Source organism: Pleurodeles waltl, chromosome 3_1 (genome assembly GCF_031143425.1).
Source record: "Pleurodeles waltl isolate 20211129_DDA chromosome 3_1, aPleWal1.hap1.20221129, whole genome shotgun sequence".
In the NCBI taxonomy this organism is placed as follows: domain Eukaryota; kingdom Metazoa; phylum Chordata; class Amphibia; order Caudata; family Salamandridae; genus Pleurodeles; species Pleurodeles waltl.
The window spans coordinates 1,529,677,400-1,529,690,649 of NC_090440.1; the positions used below are offsets into that span (position 1 = coordinate 1,529,677,400).

The 13,250-nt window shown below is 44.3% G+C and overlaps 1 protein-coding gene across 1 annotated transcript in view; it reads left to right on the forward strand.

Moving 5' to 3' along the window:
• Window positions 1-724: 724 nt before the first annotated feature.
• ATP5IF1 (ATP synthase inhibitory factor subunit 1) overlaps window positions 725-13,250 on the forward strand; it is a 52,211-nt gene continuing 39,685 nt past the window's right edge. Inside the window, exon 1 of the mRNA XM_069225121.1 lies at window positions 725-882. Within this exon, the coding sequence (XP_069081222.1) occupies window positions 805-882 (78 nt within the window). The 5' untranslated portion in view covers window positions 725-804. The remainder of the gene's footprint in view (window positions 883-13,250) is intronic.

Sequence of the window (13,250 nt, forward strand, 5' to 3'; positions counted from 1 at the left end):
AGCAGTGTGTCGCGGGGCAGTGGAAGGCACTTTGCAAAGCTTGAATCGTCACCCTTCTGTTGCTTAGTGCTTTATTTTTGTGTTAAACTGGTACTAATGCGGTGCAACCAATCCCCGGACAATGTTAACAAGTGTAAAAATTACAAAACAATAACATCACAAAATGCGTCGCATAATTTACTTAACCCTGCTGCATAATTTGGCCCCTCCCCGACGCATACTTCCAGTGGCCCTGTTTCGGAACAAGTCCCTTCGTGTCAGGAGATAAATGTTTCACCAGTTAGTGCGCACACCTGCACTTCAAAAGCCTTCCTTGACTGCCATTTTACGTTTCGCCATTAACCTGGATAATTTTTAATTCCTCCAAAAGCGTGACTTGTGTCCAAAGCTCAACATAAACTAGCAACTACCACTTTAATGTGGGTGTAGATCAGCACTTTGCATTTTGGAAGCTGCATATTAAAACAACTTCGCCATTGGCGGTGAATGCTCGTCCGCAAGACTATTTCAAACTTTAAATCCACGATGACCATGCCCTCTTTTTTTAGCACCCTACTTTCCACTAAGATTGGTCATACCACATTACGCAGCCATTACTTTTTTGCACGTCTATGAATCCACGGTCCCACCCCTAAGAGCTCAACCCCATCCCTCCGCACCCTAGAGCCGCTCCCACAAATGTAATCACTTCCTGGACGCCTGTGCAGCACCGCCCCTTATTTCACTTCCAGGAGTCCAGCCCTTCCCGGAAACCCGCCCCCCCTGCTGAAGGTCACCGACATTCACGGCAGCAGCGATCGCAGCATGGCGGCGGCAGGGAGGCTGACGAGGACAGCGCTGCGCTCAGTCATGGCCATGCAGAGTCGAGCCTACTCAGACCAGGTGCGGACCCACGAGGATGTCAGTTTCTTAGCGCTGCGGCGACGTCAGTGTGAGAGGAGTGATGTGAGGGGGGAAGGGTCAGTGTTAGCGTTTTTGGGATCCGAATAGCAATCAAATAGCCTCAGGATTAATCCGTTACCCTTGAACTCTGGGGTACCTTGTTGCCCGGCGTAAAACGCGTCGACGCCTCGCGAAGTGTAATAAGCGCGATATAAATGCAATTTGCATTTAATTTTGCGCTATATAAATGTATATTACATTTACTTTTCTGATGTACGTAAGAATGTGAATGAGGAGTGCAGAAATCGTACACGTCAACGTTTTAAAGCAGAAAAGGCGAGGTTTAGAAAATTATCTGGGAATATTTTCTCAACTAGAAAGTAGTGTAACTATTCTATAAAAAGAAAATTGAATGTCTTTCCCAATAAACCACTGTGTGAGACAATCACAGATGTGTGATGGAGAAAAGCAAGGATTCGTACTTTTTTTTGCTGTTGTGTGTCCTTTATAGGACTGATGCAAGGTTCCCTAGATTCATATTGTGCCCTTGAACCAATAGATGGCTAGCCATTTAAAACTGGTCCCCTCGGGCTGATCAGTTAAGATTGCATAATCGAAAGGATAGCGCTGCTGTCTAGGCCCAAACATGTAATCTTTATGTGAGACTTGAGGTCTCTAAGGTAGGTATACCGTTTCATGACATTGACGGCCCTGCAAAGTAATGCCTGTAAAGTGGCCGTTCTCTTTTTAATATTTCAGTTATTATACAACATTCTACAACAAATAAACCACAATCAGTTCTAAAGCACAGCAATAAAATATGAATACCTTTTTTTTTCAACAAAATCTAAAGAATTGTTAATTGCCTTTTGCAACACCTTTTACATGAATAAAATGTAATTAGATTCATGATATCATATCATAAACGGGGCAGTGGGTCTTTTTAGTCACTGTCTGCGATCACAGGGTTTACCTCAAACCACATCGCCCTTTTTCACTCTTGGTGGTCCCATGCGTTTTCTCTGTTTTAACTGTTCTAACGCACACTCTAGGATAGGTCTCCTGGAAATGAGGGTGTTAATTTCTGCTCTGTGTAATCCACCAGGTAGCTAAATGATCAAAATATTAGAAACACGGCCCATTCTGTGAGGCAGTGTCTGCATCAGAGTAGTCTGGCTTTGTTGACCATGCCCAGACACCCATTGGAATGAAGGGAGGAACCTGGGGTGGTTGACACACGCCACAAGCCAGACCCTCAAAGAGATGCACACAGATGAAGATAGGTAATCAGCTTGAAAGTGTGATGTGCAGAATAGATAGGCAGGTTTCTTGGTATGAAAAGAAAATTGATATATGGAGACATACTTGTATGTGAGCGACAGAGAAATGCTGCAGCTTATGGACCCATTGACACAGACACACACTGATAAACACATAGCAGAACATAAAAGTAGAAGCTAAGGCGCACAGGCAGATATTGATAAACAAATGGGCAGAGACACTGAAACAAGCATCAGAAAACAGAGAAGTGCTCGATAAGGCAACACGAACAGCACCAATACTACCTAAATCACAGCTTGAACAGTGAAAGGACATTAACCAAAATAAATCAATCAGTACTTGATCCATGAGAAAGAAGTGTCATTGGCAAGCGCTGGCCAATTATGAGGTAGCAAACATGAGTGGCAATGAAGCCAGCGAATAGTAAGCAATGGGCAGACTGCAAGCCCCTTAATGTAAACAGTACCCCTCGCTGCCCATTCGCTGTCGGCAGGGGAGCTCTAAAAAGTAGTCGGTAATCTCCTGATAAGGCTCAGTGGGCCGTGACCAAAGACTGCTGCTGACATACATTCCTTATAGTAGTGAAGATATTTCAAATTAATTCTTAAGGAGGTCTTGACTTTGTTAAAGACTCATAGGTGGATGTTAGGCTTTCTTTACGTATTTATTAATATAGCATCAAGAAACTACACTTCCTGGTCTCATCTGGGAAGAAAGGAAACAAAACTAAGGAAATGCAGCATTTAGTGTTAATTTACATTCACTATAACTAGTCAGTGCCTCTTCTGCTTTTTTTCTTTGGTACTATATATATATATATATATATATATATATACATACACACACACTGATCTCTAAAAATAACGTTGGCTCTGGCCATCCTAATTAGGGAGAGGGGGGAAATCACCATGCTCCCCTGTCTGGCAGCAGGCCAAAGGTGCTGTTGAGTTCTCTTGTCTACTTTCTGAAGTTGTTGATGGATGAACACTACATTAAAGGAACAGTCGCATAAATAGGTAGTTGGGGCGTACAAAACTGAGTAGAAATATGATATTTGGATTTGCACTTTCTTTTAATAAAATCGTCTCTTTCCTTCGGAAAGGCAAACTATCTAATGATACACACACACTTATTTGACTGAATAAAATACTCTTTTGAATTAAAATACGGACTAATGCTGGAGTAACTTTATTAATGAAGCCACCCAGGATAGTATAACTTGATCTGTAATATTTCAGCTGGATCTGATGCCAAGAAAGCCCAAACCTTATGCCATTGGTTATAGGGACATCAGAAACGGTGTCCTAAGTTGACCCGCCTGGGAGGCTAAATATAATACTAGACTGCAGTGATACATGTTCCTACGTACCAAACTAGGGAAACCTACACATGAAAACACACAGAATAACATCCAAATGTAAGAAAGTGCAGAATATTGAAACATAAGGCCGACACTCCATGTCTGTTGAAGGACTTCACTTGCCACTGAATTTCTTACCATAACCGCACCAGTTATAGCTTCTACATTACAAGGAAAATAACTACTACTGAAAGAATATACAGGCAACACATACCACATCCTTCTTAAAAAGTATTGCCCGCAGAATTGGCACCGCAAGAGAACTGTTTACTAGAGATTTTGAAAGCTTATGTAGAAATACAAAAACAAATAGGCATCAGTGTTCCTGAACCCAAACCATAGTCTGAAGTAGCAATCCACAGTGGCTGAAAAAACACTTTCTCCGTCAAGATGATGTGCTCCATTACGTACATTGGAAACCAATGTTGTTCCAGGTTAGTAACAGAAAGGAGTACATTATTCTGAGGCAGTTGGTAATGACGTGAGAACCAAGGAGAGATTCACTATAGAAATTGGGATTATTAAGGCCAAAATTGTTTTGCTAGTCTTCAGGGCAAAATATGCAACTGGAGGAAGATAAACAAATCGAAAACCCAGGCTCACAAGGAATAATCTTGGGTAATGTTCAGTCAGGAAAGGAGGAAGTCAGTGTTTAAAGTATTTTAACTCTTGAAAATTGGAGACAAGGCATCCCAAACTGACAAGCACCAGTAGCCCTCTTTTGATGCACCCTGCCCAAGGTCCAAAACTTATTAAAGAATAGGGATATTTGTGGTGATCCTGTAAAAATATATTATTATAATTGTAATTAGGATTGGATCAGCCTCATTGAATTTAATAAAAACCTCTGTCCTTGAGGAAAGCTAGGGTTAAGATTAACAAACATATTTTTAGTAGTGGAAAAACAAGACTGTTCAGTGGTGCTTTAAGGCAGTTGCCCACCAGTCACATCCCAGTGTCCATGATAAACCCATTTTCAAATTCCTCTTTCTTAGTGTGAGGCCATCACATCCCTCACTAGTGTCACTGTTCATTTTTCCTCTGTGAACCGTAGAGAGGGGTAAAACCGTTGCGTCTTATATCAACCAATAAGTTAGTCTAATTCAAAACCATGAAAATCAACGACCCCCTGCCCCACCCCCACCCCAAAACCGGGTTGACGACCTATGTATTAACTAACCCAAAACTTGTCTGTAAAGCTAGGTTGTCCTATCTTCAGCTTTGCAGGCTCTTGGGTCTCATCGCAGAAAACTTGAGAATGCATAGGTGTTTAGGGCATATAACCTCTCATTGGGGCTCGTTGGCAGAGAGGAAGAGCTTTCAATTAAACCTTCTCCTTCCCTAACTTTTCCCAATCACAGTATAGACAGTTTCTGTAAGTAGGTCGGTATTCTTTACTCCAATGGGTTAGGTTAGCCAGCTTGGCTGCACCCAACAAAAGGGAGAAGTTATATATAGAATTTATACCATTGACTATATCACAAGTGGCAAAATGCCGCATGAAATCTAAATGCAGCTTTCCCTTAGATTCATGGCCACCAACATGTTTGAAATTAGCAACAGAAATGATAGCAGCCTTCACAGAGTTTTGAAATATATCTTTTAGAAATGATTATGCCTTCTAAATGGAAAAGGCAATCATGAAACCTTTGTTAAAATATAATAATAAAACCAAACACCTAAAGAGACATAGCAGCACACTAGAATGCACCTGAACACCCTGCGATGTCGAGGTGGAGGCAAGGGGTCGATTGGTGCACCCAGATGGAATGGCCAGTGTACAGGGCACGAGGATGCCCCTGAAAACATACTTAGATCTGATCCGGATGTTTAGATGACGCGGGATTGGACAGTGAAATGTGATATTACAGGAATTACTTATCTGACTATGGAGGTACTACCTAGGCTTTGCACAAGATATATGTATTATATAGGGGTCTGTTAGAACTGGGATGGGCAGGGTTACCCCGTTAAGTGTGGGCATCGGCCACTGGCCGACGCCCGCACTACCTCCCTGGTGCGGATCACGACCAGTGGCTGACACCAGGGAGGGGATTACACACGCAAGGTTTTTTTTTGTTTTCCTTCTTTTTTTTTTTATTTTTATATTTTTTCTTTTTTTTAATTTCCTGGGAGACCCGGACGTCACATTGTTGTTTTTCCCCATCTGAGCAGGAAGCGGCCCCAAACGGCCTTCCCCATGTTCGGGAAGACCTTGTATGAAAGGGGAGACTCTCATACGAGGCCTTCCTGAACGCTTTTCCTGGGCCTGGACCAGGGTTTTCACTGGGGTTGGGGGACGGAGAGAGAGAGAGATCAGCCCCCTTGGAACTCCCCCCCCCCCCCCCCCCCCCCGGGCATATTTCTTTTATATTGAGATAGGTGTCCCTAGGGAGGGGCGCGATAGCCGCAATTATGTTTCTGCTACAAAAGGATCAGCCTTCTGTCTAGTGGCAGTTTTAGTGCCATAAGGAAGCGCCAAAGGTTTATATGCCTACTGCAAAGTGCAAATCTGTATTTTAAGTAAATAGCTGAGTGCATTAGTAAAGTCAGCCATTACCTGCGCTATAATACAAATGAAATGTATGTGCGGGATGGGGGGGGTGTGTGGCTATGGAGAGATGAAAGGCACTTTTGCTGGATGGTAATGAGGGAATCCGAGGAGGAGGACCTGGGAGTGGGAGCACCAATAATGATTGTTGGACTTGGCGCAGGAGGTGCTAAAGACTGTGACGAATGGTATGTGACAAGGTGTTTTCTGAGTGTCTTGAAAGAACATGCTGATTGAGGGAAGAAGCTCAGGTAAGGTGGCCTGTTGCACATATCACACACACACACACACCAGCAATTTTGTGACTGTCTACATAGGCTAGTGTTCTAGAGCAACAGTTTAGCTAATAGCAGAGATGGCATCTTGATGGATTACTGCTGCTGACGCCGTCACTCGGGTTCTAGAAGACAGCTCTGACATAGGATCAGAGACTGAGACAGCATCTGAGGGATAGGACAATGGCACAGACTCTGGGAGTGATTTTTCAGTTGGAGAAGTCCCATTGGATAACTCCTCTTCCAGTAAATTATGAGGGAGGTGATGAGGACAGTTCTGCTGTCCCTTTGCAAGCAGTCTGTGCAACGGGGCAATAGTGGGTTAGTCCAACCCAGAGAGCAGGTAAATGCGGCGCAGAAGAAAGTGCTCTCTTGGGAGCTCCCCAATTTAGTTCAGCCCCAAATTCCACCGCCCAAATCGTATTATGGAGTCATCAGAATTATCTATCACAAAACAAACTGGTTTTGTAAGGGGGGCACCTGTGTTTTTGGTCCTGGGTTCGGTGGCCATATAGGGAAACATACTAAACGCAAACATTTATGGAAACTAGACATCTGGGGGAGTCCACAGAGGTGTGACTAGTTCAGATTCCCCAAAGGTTTCATACCCAGAATACCTTGCAAAGCTGAAATGATGAATAAAAACTCAATTTTTCTTGCACTTCTGTCACACAAACTACAGGAATGTGCTGGGATCCACAAAATTCCTACCACCCAGTGATTCTTCACCTGTCGTGATAAAAACACTACCCCACTTGAGTGCCTATACCTAGTGCCTGCGTCAGGAATGGATCACCCCAGGGTCAACAGTTGCCTCATGTAAGGACCAACATTGACCGTTGTGTGATCTATTCCTGTTGCAGGCACTAGGCCTATCCACACAAGTGAGGTACCATTTTTTTATCGGGAGACTTGGGGGAATGCTGGGTGGAAGGAAATTTGTGGCTCCTCTCAGATTCCAGAACTTTCTGTCACCGAAATGTGAGGGGAAAAGTGTTTCTTTGGCCACATTTTGAGGTTTGCAAAGGATTCTGGGTAACAGACCCTGGTGAGAGCCCCACAAGTCAGCCCATACTGGATTCCCCTAGGTGTCTAGTTTTCAAAAATGCGCAGGTTTGGTAGGGTTTCCTAAGTGCTGGCTGAGCTAGAGGCCAAATCTACAGCTAGGCACTTTGCAAAAAAACACGTCGGATTTCAGTGTAAAATTGCGATGTGTCCATATTGCCTTTCCTGTAACAAGCATTAGGCCTACCCACGCAAGTGAGGTACCATTTTTATCGGGAGACTTGGGGGAACACCGAATAGCACAAGAAGTGTTCTTGCCCCTTGTCTTTCTCTACATTTTTTCCATCCAATTGTAAGACAGATTTTTTTTTTTTTTACACACTATTTGAGAAATGGCCTGTAATTCACATGCTACTATGGGCACCCCGAAATTCAGAGATGTGCAAATAACCACTGCTTCTCAACACCTTATCTTGTGGCCATTTTGGAAATACAAAGGTTTTCTTGATACCTATTTTTCACTATTTATATTTCAGCAAATGAATTGCTGTATACCCGGAATAGAATTAAAACCCATTGCAAGGTGGGGAAGGCCCAGCAGCGAAGAGGTTAATTTATACCAGATCTTTAATATGTTATCATTAATACAAAACAATAACAAATTTGTTATATGAAAAAAAAACACCCACCCTCTTGTACTATCTAACTGTAGGCCAGTCTCCAGATTCCCATTACCGGCAAAAAGCCTAGGAAGAAATGTGAAAGTTCAGCTCTTCAAATGTTTGGAAGGCAGCTTCTCATTAAATGATTATCAACCTATCGATATAGCCAATTATAGCTCAGAAACATACTTAGAGGAAGTAATTGAACTTTGAGGAATCCTGGAGTAGGTAGGTGCTGCCGCCCTGGTCTTTTGAGGTTTCTCTGCTGCCTTTGACACTGATTTCCCATTTCACACCCCTCAAAAGCTTCAGGCAATTGTCATGACAGGTACAGTGTTAAAATGGTGTTTTCTGGAGAACATTATTCTAATTTTGGAATGTTGGCCAATACACCATCGACTCTTCTTCTGTTCTCTCCCCCCCCCCCCTCTCCCTACCCCCTCCCAGGGGTGTTGAATTCCTAAAGCCCGACAACCAGGACATATTGTTTGGGCACTTTAATGTTTATTTTGTCCTTGGGACAAGTTGTCCCAGTCCCCTGCAGAACAAACCCTTCGCCGGCCAGTTTGCAGGGAAGGGAATTGTCTGCAGTTGAGGTATTATCTGCATTCATGTGATAATGCTGTTTGAACTTGTATTTATGGTTCATTAATGCAAAGCATTTATTATTATGGTGAGTGCTCTAGATAAATGTTGCAAACTCGACCTGCATTAATGACAGTGGTTCCAGTAAAAAAAACATGAGTGCACAATAAAGTTTAACAATATGAGGCTAGGTATAATGGTCTCAGAAAGCTCTTTGATTAGACTTGTAGGGTGAGCTCCGGCGAACCCACAGGAACTTAGGGTTCTGTGAGGACCTAGACCAAGATTCAACAGTCAGACTTTTGTTACCTTGCCCAGGGAGTCCGGTTGCAGAGGTGACTTGGCTGTCCTTGGTGCTGAACAGTCTGCAGCGGCTGGTGCGTTTTGCACTCTATTGCAAAACTGGACTTGAGGGTGGGCTCGCACACTACCCTTCGGCTGTAGAGGTCTCTTGGGGGGGGGGGGGGGGGGGGTTCAGGACTTGACACTTGGATCTTCACCACCCCATCCAGTGGCTTCGGTTGCAGAGGTAGCTCCTAAGTCAGTCATTTTCTTCAGGCTGCAAACCCACAGGAGGGAGGGGGCACTGGTGATGTCTGCCCCTATGCTGGGGGGGGGGGGGTGCTCTGTAGTCTGTGAACGCCGTGTGGCCGTTGGTTTCGTGCAGGTGTCAGACAAGCCTTGGTAGCTGCAAGCGTGGCCCACGGGTTTTCTGGTGACTGAAGGTTGTTTGGTGTGGAGTTGAGGCTTGAAACTTGGCATGGGGCTTTCTCCCACTCCTTAAGATACTGGACGCCGAGTTTCTTTGGGCTCAGGCAGTCAGAGCCCAAAGTCTGGTCAGTTGGGTCGTAGTTATTCGACTTGAGCTCTTTACTCCTACAATTTACAGGGGACTGGTGCCACCACTCAGGGAATTCTTCCTTGGGGTTCCGTTGTCTACGGGGGTCCCTCTGGTCGGGACCAACGAGTTTTCACCTCTAGCACACATCTGGCACTCAGTTCCAGTACTGGTATCCAGAGAGTCACTCTGTGCCCTCTTCTTTGCACTGGAGCTGGAGTCCAGGTCCCGTTGTTGGTGCAGACGTCTTTCTGCTGTTTTTTCTTCTTGTCCAGGTAATATCTAAGTTCTGGGGGTGAGGGACAGTGGCCAATGGGCTACTGTCCCTGCGACTACTCCGCCCCTGCAGTGACGACTTCCTGTGTGGAGTACGTCACTTTATACCCAGAGCCCACTATTCTTGGGGTCTTCCAAGGTGGCAGAACCCTTCTTGGCCAGGCAGACCTCCTAGCATACCCTCAAAGGTGTGTCCAATTTGAGGGAGGTGCACAACTTCTGCATAGCTAATTTTCCACGTGCAGGGCAGGAAGGTATTTGTTCTCTGCTGGGAGGACAGCTGTTGGCACATCAAAGGCTGGGGACCCTTTGAGACTCACCACCATGATGCTAATCGCACTAGCCAACGTGTGAGGGCGGAGGTGTGTCCTCCTTCCTGCCCAGGTCCCTTTTGTCTTATGTCCTGCCAAAGTGCTGGCACCACTGTCAGGAGGTCAGACTCTTGTCTGTGGTGGCAGCGGCTCAGGAGAGCCCGCCAAAACAGTACAGGACTGGGTAACTTGGTGGGCACCCTCTGAGGGTGCCACTTGGGCATCTGATTTTTATTCCTAAGCATGGACATCATGTTCAGGGTCAAAAACCTGTGTTTGATACCTAACACAACGGGATTCAGCTGGGCCATTGCAGAGCTGGGCATCTGAGCAGTGGTCGGATGCCAGCCCATGTTATCCAATGGACCGCTGGTTACTTGTGGGGGCTGGCATCGCATTTAAGATACCAGCACAGGGCCATATGTGATCCTGCATATATGCCACCACTTATAGAACAGTGTACCTTGCCTCCTGGGCTAGAGGGAGTCTGCTTTAGGGGTAACTGACCTGTCCATGGGCAGTAACAGGGATTCTGCTAGCACCTGGTGTCGGCAGAGTCTGTCGAGTCGCAGCTGCTCGTGCAGGCTGACATGGCAGCTTTGCAGTCTCTCTTTTACATGGGGCACTCTGAGTGGCACAATCAGTGCTGCAACCCTGGTACCCCCTTTACCACCCTTGCCCTAGGTATCATTTACTGGGGACTTAGAGGGGTGGTAATGTGCTTGCAATTGGCCTATGCAATTTGACATATACTTTAAGGGAAAGAGCATTTGTACTGGGGCCTGGTTAGCAGGCCTCGGTACACTAACAGGTCAAAAACCACAGAATCTGACAGCAAAAAGTGGGGGTGGGGGGGGGGGGGGGACATCCAAAAAGTGATACTTTACACCACAAAAATATTCATAATGGAAAATCAGTGTAACGAGTTTCAACAAGATTATGGGAAACATGAAAATAAACAAGCATTGGCAAAGCTAATAGGTCTGACATTTGTGGTCAGTCTTTTGGTACTGTCAGTGCATGTCTTGTTTTGATACAGCTTTTATAAACCTTTATTGTTGTGGGAGCTGCCAGGCCCTCACCAGTGTAACAAACCATGGCAAAAATCTCTATACAGCAGACATCTCTTAGGCATTAAGACACGCTAACTTGATTCCACCGAAAATCAGAAACATTACAATTACCTTCCTACAATACGCGGATGCTACTTTGTTGCTTGACCACTCAAGAACTGGGCTTCAGAAAGCACTAACCGCCCTTCATGGTTACAACATGGAAAATAATCTTATAGAAAGTCCTAAAGCAAGGCTGATCCTTCAAGTACTCAGAGCCTCTCTTCTTCCAGCCTGAGATTATGGTCATGCCGCTTTCCAGGTCAACTCACCACACTGGTGGAAAAGCTCCAAGTCAAAGCATACAAAAGAGTGTTTAAACTACCGAAACACACAAGGAGCTGCTTGATAAGGCTAGAATTTGGCCTGGAAAGCCAGAACTGGGCCCACATGGGTGCCTACCTAAAATACTATCACAGGTCTGTTATGACCCCACCAAACACCCTGAAATCAGCTCTTCCGCTCTCTCTCTGATGCAAAAATGAGCCCCTGGTCACAATATTTAACCACAGCTTTAGCCTCTCTTCATATAGACCAAGCTGAACTAATCAAACTGGCACAATCTCGTATCACCATCAAGTCGGTGATGAAGAGACAGATTAAAAAACGCTCTCTCAGGCAACTGACCTGGAAAAACCGAGCAGTTCCCCTGTACAAAAGGCAGTGGCAGCATCATATATGAATAGCTCACAACTCTTGCAACCTCAACCATACTTGGCCTGTACAATTAGGAAAGTCTATGTGACACAGATCCTGGTTGCAAGGCTGCTAGCACTGAAGATGGAGACAAACCCAAAATGGCACTCCCTCTCCAAGATAGTAAATTGCAGCGCTGTGGCTACAAATCTGAGTCTCTTAACCACATGTTATGCTGTTGCCCGGCGCGGACGAATGTACGTTCACTTTATTAAAACCTCTCTTTCTCCGATATGGCACAAGAACTTGCAACAAGGCCAGATCACTCGTGTTTACCTTGAAGAAGCCATCTGAACTGGGCAAATTTAGGACGTTTTTCTTCCAGCTACAAAAGAAGCTGAATGAATGCATCAAGCCCACTTAGACTTCCTTGATCTACAACAGACGAAATTGGGACCCATTTAATCTTGCCAAATCTGGGAAGCCTGTATCTCATGCTCCAAAAGAAGTTGATTAGTGCACTGTGCCTATCCAGACTTCCTTAACCCAAATCAGATAAATGTGGCAAAGGACCTTGACTCTGAGATATGTAGTTTTGCTTGACCAATTCTTACGACTAAAAGGAGCCCAGGCAGGATGGCTCCTGCTTTAGATTAAAAATGAAATATGCTGCAATTGCACTTGATAGCATAAACTGTGTTTTTTTTAACTTTTATTTCTTATACTAAAATTTGCCTATTTTAAAGTTGTAATTGTATATGCTAAGGTTTTAATTAATCGTGCATAATAATAAAACTACTTCTTTCCTTCCTTACTTACAGTGGCATAATATGTTTTGGTCTCAAAATTACACATTTCCACAGTAGTTTGTGGCACTCAACAAAAGTACTTTGTGTGTCAATATGCTCCTTGTGAAAGAACAGAATGCTGTCACTCTCAGTAAAGCCTGCAAATAGAGAGAGAATATTTTAATAAAAACAAAAGGTCTTTGTTAACACTGGACCTAATTATGGGCCAAGTTACTAAAAAAAAAAAGTCACAAAAGTGCACTCAGCTAAATGTCTTGTCATTAGTGCAGGTTTACGTATTTCATGAATCCCTAGAAAATATCTGAACTGTATTTTATCACCAGCAAAAATGCATGTGTAGATTAGCTCATGGGGAAAATCTGTTTAGCGTTTACAAGATAACTTTCCCTCCAACCGCTTATTTTCCAACCCTGGAAGAAATTTGGCCCCTGCCCTTGTTGGGAGTAAATTTCCAACCTTTCTCAGTATGGGAAAAGAATAAAGAAGAGCTGGTGAAACCCTTCAAACATGCAGGTTAGTAGCTTTGCCCCGACTCAAAAGGGCATTCCAACCCTGTACATATTGCTTACTGCTACTTCCAGGCCCTGAATGTAGATCTGGGGAAAGGTGGCAAAATAAAGAAATTGCTAGTATTCAAGCCCTACTATAGTATTAGCCCTGGCATAAT